This window comes from Hyla sarda, chromosome 1 (genome assembly GCF_029499605.1).
Source record: "Hyla sarda isolate aHylSar1 chromosome 1, aHylSar1.hap1, whole genome shotgun sequence".
Classification (NCBI taxonomy): domain Eukaryota; kingdom Metazoa; phylum Chordata; class Amphibia; order Anura; family Hylidae; genus Hyla; species Hyla sarda.
In genome coordinates, this window is record NC_079189.1 from 293823911 (window position 1) to 293838951 (window position 15041).

General features: G+C 38.5%; 2 protein-coding genes across 15 annotated transcripts in view; one reads left to right on the forward strand and one right to left on the reverse strand.

The window, feature by feature from the left end:
- Nucleotides 1–10327, reverse strand: part of ARID3A (AT-rich interaction domain 3A) — a 60213-nt gene extending 49886 nt beyond the window's left edge. For 2 of the 3 annotated variants that reach the window (XM_056517745.1, XM_056517760.1), the window contains exons 1-3: nt 10189–10327; nt 5131–5713; nt 3806–4049 (exon numbers count right to left, since the gene is read on the reverse strand). In XM_056517745.1, coding sequence (XP_056373720.1) covers nt 3806–4049; nt 5131–5459 — 573 coding nt within the window. In that variant the 5' untranslated portion in view covers nt 5460–5713; nt 10189–10327. The other variant, XM_056517754.1, reaches the window with a different exon arrangement.
- Nucleotides 1–15041, forward strand: part of LOC130267700 (uncharacterized) — a 309666-nt gene that overhangs the window by 203154 nt on the left and 91471 nt on the right. The gene's annotated exons all lie outside the window — the stretch shown is intronic.

Sequence of the window (15041 nt, forward strand, 5' to 3'; positions counted from 1 at the left end):
TAGCATAGCTAAATAAACAATTATAAACAAAAAGCGATAACATGTAAAGGGCAACCTATTTCACTATTTCATGTCTTAAATACTGAAAATGTGCAGATATAATACACAGTTTATTTCTATCTGTTTGTCCTGTGCATGGCTAGAGAAACAAAAAGCCTCGGCATTTGCATTGTAAGTAGGCACACCTCCAACTACCCCCTATGCCCACCCTGCAGTGTCACACCCTACCCCCTCCCCCTGCTACAGGAAGCGAGAGAGAAAAACCCACACAGAGAAGCATTATCAGGGGAGGAGAGGGGAAGCAGAGTGATATAAACAAGGATCTAGTCACGCAATACCTGCTGCTAGGCAGAACGACAGCATGACAACATACAGTTACAATGTAAGACACAGCTATAATGGAAAACAGCAGACTTGACAGAAAGTGAATAGTGAGTATGCCCTAAAGCACATCAACGGAGCCTTCATAACTCAAAAACTGTAATGTATACAACTCAAAAACAAAGTTACAAGGGCCCAAGGAAATCAAGCCACTAGGACCTGAAGGTTTCACAACCAATGTCACATACACTCTCTGATCTGCACAACAGCCAAAACTAGTGCCACCGAAAAGAGGAGCAGATTCCCAAGCAACCAGTCCGCTTCTGGCTCTCATTTTTTCAGAGATTTTTTAATGAAAACTGCATTGTGATTGGTTGTTTTAGACTGGCTCCACTTTTTCTTTGCATTAGCGGCACAACCAAAGTACCAAAAACACAAAATGTTTCAAGACAATGTCTAAAGCACCATAAACTTATAGCGTCATGCAAATATGCCCATCAAGAAGGTTGGTGGCCTTTACTTGCTCTCTACGGGCCGGGGAGAACCATGTTCTACTACATATCGCCTGTAGCATCAATTCTATGTTCATGAGACAGGGTCGGTAGCTAGTCATTTGGCAGATATATATATTGTATAAGCACGTGACTAAACTCTACAGAGACTGGTTGTTTCTTGAACATAAATATATATTTTCATATGCCAGGAAAGTTATATGGACAAAGCAACTTCTACTTATCACACACATTTCAATTGCCTACTTAAACTGGACCTGTCAGCAGTTTTAAGCTGCTGACAGTCCTATACAGAGGTCAGGGAGGGGAGCCAAATCTGATATCTTGGTCATGCAGTTTAATGGGGGTATTACAACATTTCTGAAAAAATCATATGCTGCTGGGGATGTGCAAAAAATATCAGAATCAGAGCAGGATCTTTTTTCTATTTTTGTACATCCCAGCAGTGAAGATTTTAAGGACAGTTTTACAACTTTTATTTTCTCCATCCAATTGTACTTTGTAATGACACCTTTTATTTTACCATAGTAAAAAGGTTTTTATGCAGCACATTTTACAGTTAAAAAGATGTTTTCTTTTTTCTGTGGGTCAATATGATTAAAACGATACCCATGTTAACATGCTTTACTATTACTGTACTACAAAATAAAATTAAAAATTGCCCTATCCTGACCCCTCTAACTCTCTATTTTTTCTGTATATGGGACTGTATGCATGCTAATTTTTTTGTCCCATGATCTGTAGATTTTATTGGTACCACTTTTGCGTATATATTACATTTTGATCACTTATTTAATTTTTCTGGGATGTGAAGTGACCAAAAAGCAGCAAATTTGGACATTTATGTAAGTCATGCACACTGCAAAAAAGAAACATCAGGTTTGGCTCCACTTCCCTCCCTGAACTCTGTACAGGCCTCAAACAGCAGACAGGTCTAATTTACTATATCTATTCAATTTATATATACGGTATACATATTAGCAGGACCAACCACCTTATGTGTATGGGGCTGTTGGATTTCCATATGCCTGACCCTTTTGTTTTCAAGCGAGAAGGGCAATCAGAAGGGCATTACCAGGCAAATCTGCACTAGATCAGAAAATCATCATTTTCAAGCATTAGCAAAAAAAAACTTTGATGATAAAGATACCTTTATAAATGTCTGTATCATTAACTGTCCTTACAGACCTTGACACTACATTAGCATTGCAATAGTGGAATACTACATTAATACTGTTATAGTGGAATGCTACAACGTGTCAATACGTATCAACTATTTTGGTGTGTCCACTCCTTCAGAAATCCTCATCTAGCTCAGACCTAAATGAACCTAAGACAAGGCACTATAACTCCAGCCAGAGCCAACCTGCTGGGGCTCAGTAAGCTTAACATATGTTACTTCATCTGCAAGGCAACATTTTGTATACAATAAACACAGGCTTCAGGCCTACTATTTCACACTTTCATGACGGCAACTATCAGTATAAACTAGTGAAAATAGTTTATTTTTGTAAGCAGCAGCATGGGCAATAAAAAATAAATAAATAAACACTAACTCTCCTTCTACCGCTCCCTTGTAGCTCTGGTATCGGGCGCCCCGTCCATGGTTGGCGACACTGCTCCCTCTCCCCCCCCGAAGCTGCAGAGCAAAGTGTCTACAGCAGGGGAAACTGACATGGTTGCTCGCTAATCATGGGTCGAGACTGGACACTGCTGCGGCCAGTGACAGGCAGAGCGGCGCTGTCACGTCCACAGCTTCAGTAAAGCAGACTGTCAGCAGAAACCATCCATAGATGGGGCACCCGAATACCAGAGCGGCAGAAGGTGAGTGAAAGTGTTTATTATTTTTGTATGCAGCTTTGGGACAATAAAAAAATAAATCTCAACGTATAACACCTTTAACAAACACTGATACAGTACAAGCTGCAGTATATATTTTCTGACTGTTTAGTTCCTCTATTTTACAAAGAATCTATGCAAAAATATCTATATACTAGCACAGGCAAGCTTCGGCACTGCAGATGTTTTGGACTACATCTCCCATGATGCTCTTACAGACAAAATGCTGCAAAAGCATAATTGGAAATGTAGTCCAACACATCAGCAGTGCCAAAGGTTGTCTATGCCTGTACTAGCATATAAATATAGCTAACTATTACTTTCTTTTATACATGGACAGCAGTGTGTGCATACTGTATCCACCCTGCCTCCACCAATAGTAAAGGTAAAGCCTTTGGACACTTGTGAAATTTGAGGTGCTTCACAATGGTTTGGTCTCCAGCCCCTATCTTGTATAATCTTCTAAGAAGATTTATGTCCAAAAAATTGGTCAAGACTGCTCATAGACATCTCTCTTCCCATGCTACTCAGAAGCCATTTTCAGGCTAAGAGCACCATGTGGCATATGAAAAAGGCCCAACTGCTTGTGCCTTTAAAAAGTATGAAAGTGGTGCTGAACTTGTAAGTAGTATGCATAAGAAAGATGCACATTCATAAGTTTGTTCAAATTTGCTCCTGGGATTTGTTCAGCCCTACACAAATGTTACATTTAGGAAACAATGTTATTGCTTGCGATCATTTGTCACATTGGCCAATCAAGTAAATCTACATGTACTGGCAGGGATCCAAAAACTGTAAAGGCTTCTGACCTTTAAAGAAAGAAACAAAGATCATTTTCACTGTATATATATTCCTTGATGCAAAAAAGGATAAGTTGGCCAGCACATACTGATACCAAACTATTGCATGGACCTGGCAATACAGGTGCACGCTGCTAGGCTGTATATATCCCTTGATGGCTATACACAGTCTGAACCCTAATGATCAAGAACACAGTGCCATTCACAGAGGGGGGCCACTGTTTTGTTACAAAATAAAAATAAATAAAGACATACTGCTTGATCTAGGATTGAAATATTGCAACAGAATTGCCAGGTTAGTATTTTTCTTAACATGCTGTTTGACTTACACACCTGTTTGAACTGCTCTTCATATGTCCAATCCCCATGGTCCTGAATAGGAGGATGTGTATTTTGTGGCAGTCCTGGACGCTCTGCTCCCCCCGACGGACGTGCAGGTAAGGTCTGTTGAAGAGGATGCTTAGGCTGCAAGCCTGCCCCTTTAACCGGTCTGCCAGCTTCACCCACATCAAGTCCTTCCTCCATATCATCATAATCATCTTCCTCCTCAAAATCATCTTCATCCCATTTCCCCTTCCTAAAAAGAAGAGTATAAATAAAAGTTAAATATGAAACACTTCAACAACTGCCTTATTACAACACCCCTAGATCACTAAGTATATAAAATGTTTTATTTAAAATTATCATTAACCAGAACAAACGCTAGTTGCTGGATCTACTTTAACTTGAATACGCAGTCAAAGTAGATCCAATAAGAAAACAAACCATGAAAACTTGGCACAGATCGTGCGAACAAAGATGCTGCCACTTCAAAACAGTGCTATCTGTCTGAAGTTTCTAACCGCCTCTGACTGGCTGCCAACACATGCAGGCCTACTGCCAGCTGCTCGGATACACTATCACTAAGTCATCTAAAGGGACAGCACACATTACGCTTTATACCGCAGAACGCCAAAAACAATTACAGATGTTAACAAGATCACTGTTTGTTTAATGTTTCCTAACTTACTGATAATTTGTCAGGAGAGCCAAACTTTACAAAGTACATGTGATACTGTTAAGGTACCCATACACACTACATTGACATGTATGCAGGTGTTCCAATTCTTCTGACAGCAAATGTCATGGGAAATAAGAGCAGGTATGTTGGATTTCTCAAGTTGCCACCAGCAGTATCAGTCAGAATTATATTGTCCTCTCCCCATTGCTAATGAAGGAACACATGGCCGAGCTGAGGGTGCATGTGTCTGGTGGAGATGGAAAGAATAGCTTCCTTAGCCAACAGCTATCTAACATTTTATTGAATGAATTGTACTTGAAAATTTATGAAAACAAAATGACAAGTGATCTACTACTACAACTTGTCTAAAAATGGCAATAAAACAGGCCTTAAGAGAACTTCTACCTGGCAATATTTATTGCAGTTCATTTGTGTGTGCTTAACTATTATGTGTTACATGGATGACCCTGACCCTTAGACAGTAAAGTGTGCAAAAACAAAGTTAGGAACTGCAGAAAAAGCAGTGAAACTACAAATAAAATGTGCATGATCTCCCACACAGAGCAACCTTTTAATCCACAAGCATGGAAGAGAGAAGACATATGAAAAAAAATATATATATATATATATATATCTTTCCATTTGTACAAGCACTCACAGTTCATCCTCCTCTGAGCCCATGTCCTGATATTGCTCATTTTCCCTCTCCCTTTCATCCTCTGATGGCATGCTCTCCCCATCGTCATCGTCTTCTTCCTCTGAGGCAGCTGGACTTGGCTGTTGACTTAGGCCAGCAGCTGCAGCCCTCATGGCGGCAAGAGCTGCTGCCTGTGCTCGTTGCATTTTTAAGGTCTCTGGCTCAGTGTCTTCAGTACCATTGGTAGGAGCACCCCCTGAATCCTGCTGAAGCTGCCTTGCTTCCAGTTCCTGCTGCAGCCGCGCCCGCTGCTGGCGCTGAAGCGTCTCCATCACCGCCTGCAGCTTCATTGCGCGGTGAGGCGGGCGAGGGGGGCCACGTGCTGCCTCCTCCACCTTCTGAATGTATTGAAACTATCCAACAAAAACCTGTGAGGTCCAGCAGAGCTGAAGTTCAAGCAATCAGGCAGTAATGAAGTCTCAGCTTGGGTAAACTGGGGTTCTCTGCATGGCAATGTAGCTGTGCCTTCTTTATAAAGTGCCAGATCGAAGACTATCTTGCTCCAAGCTAGACTGGTGGCAAACCATGTGACTGCAGTGTAGCCCTACAAATAAAGAAAACAAACAGAAAATTTAAGACATTATACTAAGTTATCACCGTACGTGAACAGGCAAAAAAAAAAAAAAAAATCTTCTATATATTATAATGGATAACTGACACATAGCTACACATGCAACTTTATGTAGTGTGCACAAAAAAACACCACCTTAAACTTGTTACTAGTTTACAAACAACAATAATAGATTCCAAGTATGCTCCAAAGCTGATTTTAAATAGGACTTTTTAAAGAGTTGCAAAAATACTTAAAGATGCAGTCTAAGGGTGCATTCACACCACGTTTTTGCAATACAGTTCCCGTATCAGGTTTTTGATGAAAAACGGATTCCTCAAAACATGACTAAACTGTATGAAAATGTGTGTACAAATTTCAACCCGTATACAGTTAAAATCCATATACGGTTTGAAAAATGATGTCTGGTTGCATCCGTATACGTTTTTAACTTTTCACTCCATTTAGAATAAAGTTTCACTTGTTTGATTAAAATGCCAAGAAAAAAAACTGTGCAAAGTCAAAAACCATATGGTGAAGACCGGATGGAACCGTACGCACGTACGGTTCCCATTGACTCCCATGTTAAAAAAAACAAAAAAAAAACGTATAAGGTTTAATACAGTTTTTCACCCGGACCAACAACCGTGGTAGACTACGGTTTTGGGTACGGGAAAAAAAAACTGACAAAACCGTACAGAATGCAAAACGGACACAACTGGATGCATCTTTTGGCATATGGTTTTCAATGGAGAGTCAATGTATCCGGTTTTCAATACGGTTCTGTACCGTTTTCACATTGAAAACGTATACAGGAAATGTATTGCAAAAACGTGGTGTGAACCCAGCCTTAGCATGACAGCTCTTCTCTCTTAGGGCATACAGATGTCCTGGATGAGATCCATATGTATTACATGGACAGCAACTCATTTGAATACCCATCAGGTTATGTTACAAGTGGTGAGACAAACTGGACATGCTGCAGCTGTTTGTTGCTTCACCTTTTAGAAAGGATTGTTTCAGTAAGAAGACCAACTACAGGTACATAAATGTATAGTAAAATCATGCTCTACCGCACAGAATAGGTTAATAGGGACCACACACTGAAATCTGCTAGATCATCATGATTGCTGAATGACTCCATAGATAAGCAACCTGATACCTTACACAACTAAGCAAGTTCCTCTCAACTGTCTGCTCAGCTACTGTGTTCAACTACCTCACTGCAACTTGAGCATGTACACTACCAACACAAATCAAGTGACGATACAAGGGGCAGATCAGTCAACCAGTTTTCCTGTTCAGCTACTAAAATTTGGTTTAGTTTCATCTTAAAAAAAAATAATAATTCTTATAATGCCTAATATTTTTACTAAACAATTCAAAAACAGTCATAATAATTTCAGTGTGCAACTTCATTATATACTTTTTCTGAACAGTAAAAAGGGAAGAAAAGTGTTGTGCTATATATAAGATTGTACTTACACTGATATGAAACATTCACAGAAAACCACACAAGTACAAAAAAAAGTTATACAGAACTTTGCACAACTCTTACAGAAAGCTTGCACCTAGACTGTCAGGAAAACAAACCAAAGACTTCAACATATACAAGGGGGAAAATTCTATTAAACTGGAGGAAATTAAAGGGAAAAACTCCCCTCCCCCATCCTGTTGGGAGTGGGCTCAATGCATTTCCTACAAAAAGGCCAAAAAAAGCTGACATAACTATACAGTGTAAACCGCCTGCAGCAAGTGTGCTCTATTAATGTCACCGCTACTTCTATGTTTCTGTGCCAAAAAAAGGTTAAATATTAGTCACTATCAAAGCACAAGGTCTAGCTGGTCAGACAGAAAAAGCACACTTCTGTAACAAGCGCCCCCTCCCTCCCAAAACCGAACAGTGAGTAACATATATAATATTATACTCCAACAAACACCCCCCCCCCCCCCTTAAAAAATAAACATCTACCCATATACACCCTGCTCCTTGTACCCCTAGTGGCTCCACTAACCAGCCGAGTAGATCCAGACGTTAAGTATGTGCATAGAAGAGGGATCACACACTGGGTGTTCAGAGATTAAACAAATACACCAACTGGAGACTGGGTGGGAGGCCTGGGGGGGGGGGGGGGGGAGAGAATTAATGGAAGGAGGGGCTGCACAACCCCCTCCTCACCCATGGACATTAGCTCTTAATTATCTAAGCAGATAGACTGGATTAACTGACTGTATGCCGCAGCATCTGTATGATGGAGGCGAGTAGTGCAGTAGGCCATACACAACATGATTTGTACAACTTCCTAACTGATACAGTAAACCATAACATAATAATGTACAAAGCAGAAAACAGAAGATAAACTTTAAGACAAGACAAGCAGCGCCCTCTACGAATCAACTCCCTATTGTAACAATACCACTTTTTTTTAGTTCTTACTATATTGGTTTTCCCATTTAATAGATCAAAAATATTTGATGTATTACAGTGTGAACTAAGGGAACTGTAAGCATTCCAGAAGCAGCCCCCTGCTCTCCCCTTCCCCCCAACCATTAAAAGTTCTTGTTTCCAGGAATACTTGTAAACAGCCAGCATGGTGTACCTTGCCTGAGGCCAAACTAACTAGTCAGTTCCCCAGCATTGTTCTGTGCAACAAATGGATCCAGACATGTCATTCAATGGGTTAATACAGCAGCTGGAATCCCCCCTTCCTGTAGCTACTGGATGTTTCCAAGGAGGAGGGGAGGGGACACTCCCCAAAGTGTGCCAGTATACAGGGTCAATGCTCCATTCTGGCACAAAGGGAGGTTTGTTTTGGACACGAGGCCAAATCAATGGTAGACATTCAAGTCTCAGACACTAGAAAAGTAGCACTTGGAGTGTGTTTCCATGCAGTGCTCAATAATACAACCGCAGCGCAACCATCATAGCAAATGTGCAGCTCAACATCTCCTACCAAGGGACAGTGCTTCACCCCAGAGGTCAGAGAAAGGAACCTTCCCAACCCCTACATATATGTACATGTGTTTATTATCACTTACACTTCTCCAATATGTGTTATTACTGAACTCCAAATATTTATTATTATTACTTGTAAACCCTAAATCTCTCTTTTTGTGACCAATTTACACTTCCACAACAATCCAACTCAGCTGATTGTCAGTTCCTGCAGTATACAGCATGTGATTTGGGCTAGGGATATGGAATATTATACAGCATGTGATTTGGGCTAGGGATATGGAATATTATACAGCATGTGATTTGGGCTAGGGATATGGAATATTATACAGCATGTGATTTGGGCTAGGGATATGGAATATTATACAGCATGTGATTTGGGCTAGGGATATGGAATATTATACAGCATGTGATTTGGGCTAGGGATATGGAATATTATACAGCATGTGATTTGGGCTAGGGATATGGAATATTATACAGCATGTGATTTGGGCTAGGGATATGGAATATTATACAGCATGTGATTTGGGCTAGGGATATGGAATATTATACAGCATGTGATTTGGGCTAGGGATATGGAATATTATACAGCATGTGATTTGGGCTAGGGATATGGAATATTATACAGCATGTGATTTGGGCTAGGGATATGGAATATTATACAGCATGTGATTTGGGCTAGGGATATGGAATATTGGCCACTGAATAAACATAGTCCCCATAGGCCTTGGCCTGTAGCAGTCATGTTTGTATTGTGGTTCTCATTTCCTAGGATTTGGAGGGATTTCTTCTACAATATAATGTCCACCAAATAGGCAAAGTATTAGGCACCAGGCACGGGTGGCACCTCCTGCTCAGACAGGGCCCAGATGAGAAGTCCATAGGCTTCCACTAAATATTCTAGAAAAGCTGAGATGCCCACATGGACCTGCCAGTCTCCCTTCACCAGCCCACTTAGAGGTGGCAGAGTGTTGGCAGTACCGTCGCTTCTTACTATACCCAGGCACTTGTGCTGCCCTAGGCTTAGCCTACTCCTTCCCCGAACTCTATACCCATCGTACCCCAACCCCACCCTATAACCTGTGTCACCGCTCTGCCTATCCCCGGCAGGCCTGGACTCCTCGACCATGTCATGTCGCCCTAATCATCACCTGTACCCACGAACTATGCCCTCTCCAGGTACCCCTAAGCTCTTACCCCAACCACGTCATCCTTATCAGCACCCCTCCCCCACCAACACTGTGTCATGCCCCAGCTGGTCCCTGATATCACCCCCTCTAGCAGTAAGTAATACGGCACCTGTGACCCTCCCGCTCTGCCAGGCCCCCGTGTGCCCCCCGGTGTACCCCCACTCTTACCCCCACTGTCTCCGCTGCTTTTTTTCTCGGAGATGAAACTTGGGATCCGAGCGGAAGGCGGAGCCACCACGTGAGGGGGTACCTGATTGGCCACAATCCAGGGAGAGTCGGCAAACTTCCAACCTCGATATGATAGAGTGTACAGGAGGACTAACCTTTAATGGGAGCGTCTGCCAACACGGAAAGATAGGGACAGTCTGTAAGTGAACGTCGCGCTAGTCAGCGGAGGAGTTTAAAAATGGCCAACTGAGTGCAAATGACCGTTCGCGCTGCTGTGTGAGGGATACTGCATATCACTACGCATAGCATACATAAGGGACTGTGTGACAACTACCGAGCTCTATAGGAAAGTCGTGCGAGCAAGTTTCACGCACGAATTACTGCGGGCACAGGTGTAGACAAAGCTGACAGGCACATTAACCTTACATAGAAAATAACTTTGTGATAATAATGTTATCATACAGTGTGGAGTATAAAATAACTAGATATCATAATGATATGTGAGGGTACAGTGTGGAGTATAAAATAACTAGATATCATAATAATATGTGAGGGTACAGTGTGGAGTATAAAATAACTAGATATCATAATAATATGTGAGGGTACAGTGTGGAGTATAAAATAGCTAGATATAATATGTGAGGGTACAGTGTGGAGTAGAAAATAAGTAGATATCATAATATGTGAGGGTACAGTGTGGAGTATAAAATAACTAGCTATCATAATATGTGAGGGTACAGTGTGGAGTATAAAATAGCTAGATATGATATGTTAGGGTACAGTGCGGAGTATAAAATAGCTAGGTATGATATGTTAGGGTACAGTGTGGAGTATAAAATAACTAGATATCATTATATGTGAGGGTACAGTGTGGAGTATAAAATAACTAGCTATCATAATAATATGTGAGGGTACAGTGTGGAGTATAAAATAGCTAGATATCATAATATGTGAGGGTACAGTGTGGAGTAGAAAATAAGTAGATATCATAATATGTGAGGGTACAGTGTGGAGTATAAAATAATTAGATATCATAATATGTGAGGGTACAGTGTGGAGTATAAAATAACTAGCTATCATAATATGTGAGGGTACAGTGTGGAGTATAAAATAGCTAGATATGATATGTTAGGGTACAGTGCGGAGTATAAAATAGCTAGGTATGATATGTTAGGGTACAGTGTGGAGTATAAAATAACTAGATATCATTATATGTGAGGGTACAGTGTGGAGTATAAAATAACTAGCTATCATAATAATATGTGAGGGTACAGTGTGGAGTATAAAATAGCTAGATATCATAATATGTGAGGGTACAGTGTGGAGTAGAAAATAAGTAGATATCATAATATGTGAGGGTACAGTGTGGAGTATAAAATAACTAGATATCATAATATGTGAGGTTACAGTGTGGAGTATAAAATAACTAGCTATCATAATATGTGAGGGTACAGTGTGGAGTATAAAATAGCTAGATATGATATGTTAGGGTACAGTGCGGAGTATAAAATAGCTAGATATGATATGTTAGGGTACAGTGTGGAGTATAAAATAACTAGATATCATTATATGTGAGGGTACAGTGTGGAGTATAAAATAACTAGATATCATAATAATATGTGAGGGTACAGTGTGGAGTATAAAATAGCTAGATATAATATGTGAGGGTACAGTGTGGAGTAGAAAATAAGTAGATATCATAATATGTGAGGGTACAGTGTGGAGTATAAAATAACTAGATATCATAATATGTGAGGTTACAGTGTGGAGTATAAAATAACTAGCTATCATAATATGTGAGGGTACAGTGTGGAGTATAAAATAGCTAGATATGATATGTTAGGGTACAGTGCGGAGTATAAAATAGCTAGATATGATATGTTAGGGTACAGTGTGGGGTATAAAATAACTAGATATCATTATATGTGAGGGTACAGTGTGGAGTATAAAATAACTAGATATCATAATAATATGTGAGGGTACAGTGTGGAGTATAAAATAGCTAGATATAATATGTGAGGGTACAGTGTGGAGTAGAAAATAAGTAGATATCATAATATGTGAGGGTACAGTGTGGAGTATAAAATAACTAGATATCATAATATGTGAGGTTATAGTGTGGAGTATAAAATAACTAGCTATCATAATATGTGAGGGTACAGTGTGGAGTATAAAATAGCTAGATATGATATGTTAGGGTACAGTGCGGAGTATAAAATAGCTAGATATGATATGTTAGGGTACAGTGTGGAGTATAAAATAACTAGATATCATTATATGTGAGGGTACAGTGTGGAGTATAAAATAACTAGATATCATAATAATATGTGAGGGTACAGTGTGGAGTATAAAATAACTAGATATCATAATATGTGAGGGTACAGTGTGGAGTATAAAATAACTGGATATCATAATAATTTGTGAGGGTACAGTGTGGAGTATAAAATAACTAGATATCCTAATAATATGTGAGGGTACAGTGTGGAGTATAAAATAACTGGATATCATAATATGTGAGGGTACAGTGTGGAGTATAAAATAACTAGATATCCTAATAATATGTGAGGGTACAGTGTGGAGTATAAAATACCTGGATATCATAATATGTGAGGGTACAGTGTGGAGTATAAAATAACTAGATATCATAATAATTTGTGAGGGTACAGTGTGGAGTATAAAATAACTAGATATCCTAATAATATGTGAGGGTACAGTGTGGAGTATAAAATAACTGGATATCATAATATGTGAGGGTACAGTGTGGAGTATAAAATAACTTGATATCATAATAATATGTGAGGGTACAGTGTGGAGTATAAAATAACTAGATATCCTAATAATATGTGAGGGTACAGTGTGGAGTATAAAATAACAGGATATCATAATAATATGTGAGGGTACAGTGTGGAGTATAAAATAACTAGATATAATAATAATATGTGAGGGTACAGTGTGTAGTATAAAATAACTAGATATCCTAATAATATGTGAGGAGTATAAACAGTGTGGAGTATAAAATAACTGGATATCATAATATGTGAGGGTACAGTGTGGAGTGTAAAATAACTTGATATCATAATAATATGTGAGGGTACAGTGTGGAGTATAAAATAACTAGATATCCTAATAATATGTGAGGGTACAGTGTGGAGTATAAAATAACTAGATATAATAATAATATGTAAGGGGAAAAGTGTGGAATATAACATAACTTGATATCATAATATGTGAGGGTACAGTGTGGAGTATAAAACAACTAGATATAATAATATGTGAGGGTACAGTGTGGAGTATAAAACAACTAGATATCATAATAATATGTGAGGGTACAGTGTGGAGTATAAAACAACTTGATATCATAATATGTGAGGTTACAGTGTGGAGTATAAAATAACTTGATATCATAATATGTGAGGGTACAGTTTGGAGTATAAAACAACTAGATATCATAATATGTGAGGGTACAGTGTGGAGTATAAAATAACTAGATATCATAATATGTGAGGGTACAGTGTGGAGTATAAAATAACTAGATATAATATGTGAGGGTACAGTGTGGAGTATAAAACAACTAGATATCATAATAATATGTGAGGGTACAGTGTGGAGTATAAAATAACTAGATATCATAATAATATGTGAGGGTACAGTGTGGAGTATAAAATAACTTGATATCATAATAATATGTGAGGGTACAGTGTGGAGTATAAAATAACTAGATATCCTAATAATATGTGAGGGTACAGTGTGGAGTATAAAATAACTTGATATCATAATAATATGTGAGGGTACAGTGTGGAGTATAAAATAACTAGATATCCTAATAATATGTGAGGGTACAGTGTGGAGTATAAAATAACTGGATATCATAATAATATGTGAGGGTACAGTGTGGAGTATAAAATAACTAGATATCATAATAATATGTGAGGGTACAGTGTGGAGTATAAAATAACTAGATATCATAATAATATGTGAGGGTACAGTGTGGAGTATAAAGTAACTAGATATCATAATAATATGTGAGGGTACAGTGTGGAGTATAAAACAACTAGATATCATAATAATATGTGAGGGTACAGTGTGGAGTATAAAATAACTTGATATCATAATAATATGTGAGGGTACAGTGTGGAGTATAAAATAACTAGATATAACAATAATAATATGTAAGGGGAAAAGTGTGGAGTATAACATAACTTGATATCATAATATGTGAGGGTACAGTGTGGAGTATAAAACAACTAGATATCATAATATGTGAGGGTACAGTGTGGAGTATAACATAACTTGATATCATAATATGTGAGGGTAGAGTGTGGAGTATAAAACAACTAGATATCATAATAATATGTGAGGGTACAGTGTGGAGTATAAAACAACTTGATATCATAATATGTGAGGGTACAGTGTGGAGTATAAAATAACTTGATATAATATGTGAGGGTACAGTTTGGAGTATAAAACAACTAAATATCATAATATGTGAGGGTACAGTGTGGAGTATAAAATAACTAGATATCATAATATGTGAGGGTACAGTGTGGAGTATAAAATAACTAGATATCATAATATGTGAGGGTACAGTGTGGAGTATAAAATAACTAGATATCATAATATGTGAGGGTACAGTGTGGAGTATAAAATAACTAGATATCATAATAATATGTCAGGGTACAGTGTGGAGTATAAAATAACTTGATATCATAATATGTGAGGGTACAGTGTGGAGTATAAAATAACTAGATATAATATGTGAGGGTACAGTGTGGAGTATAAAACAACTAGATATCATAATAATATGTGAGGGTACAGTGTGGAGTATAAAATAACTAGATATCCTAATAATATGTGAGGGTACAGTGTGGAGTATAAAATAACTAGATATCATAATATGTGAGGGTACAGTGTGGAGTATAAAATAACTAGATATCATAATAATATGTCAGGGTACAGTGTGGAGTATAAAATAACTTGATATCATAATATGTGAGGGTACAGTGTGGAG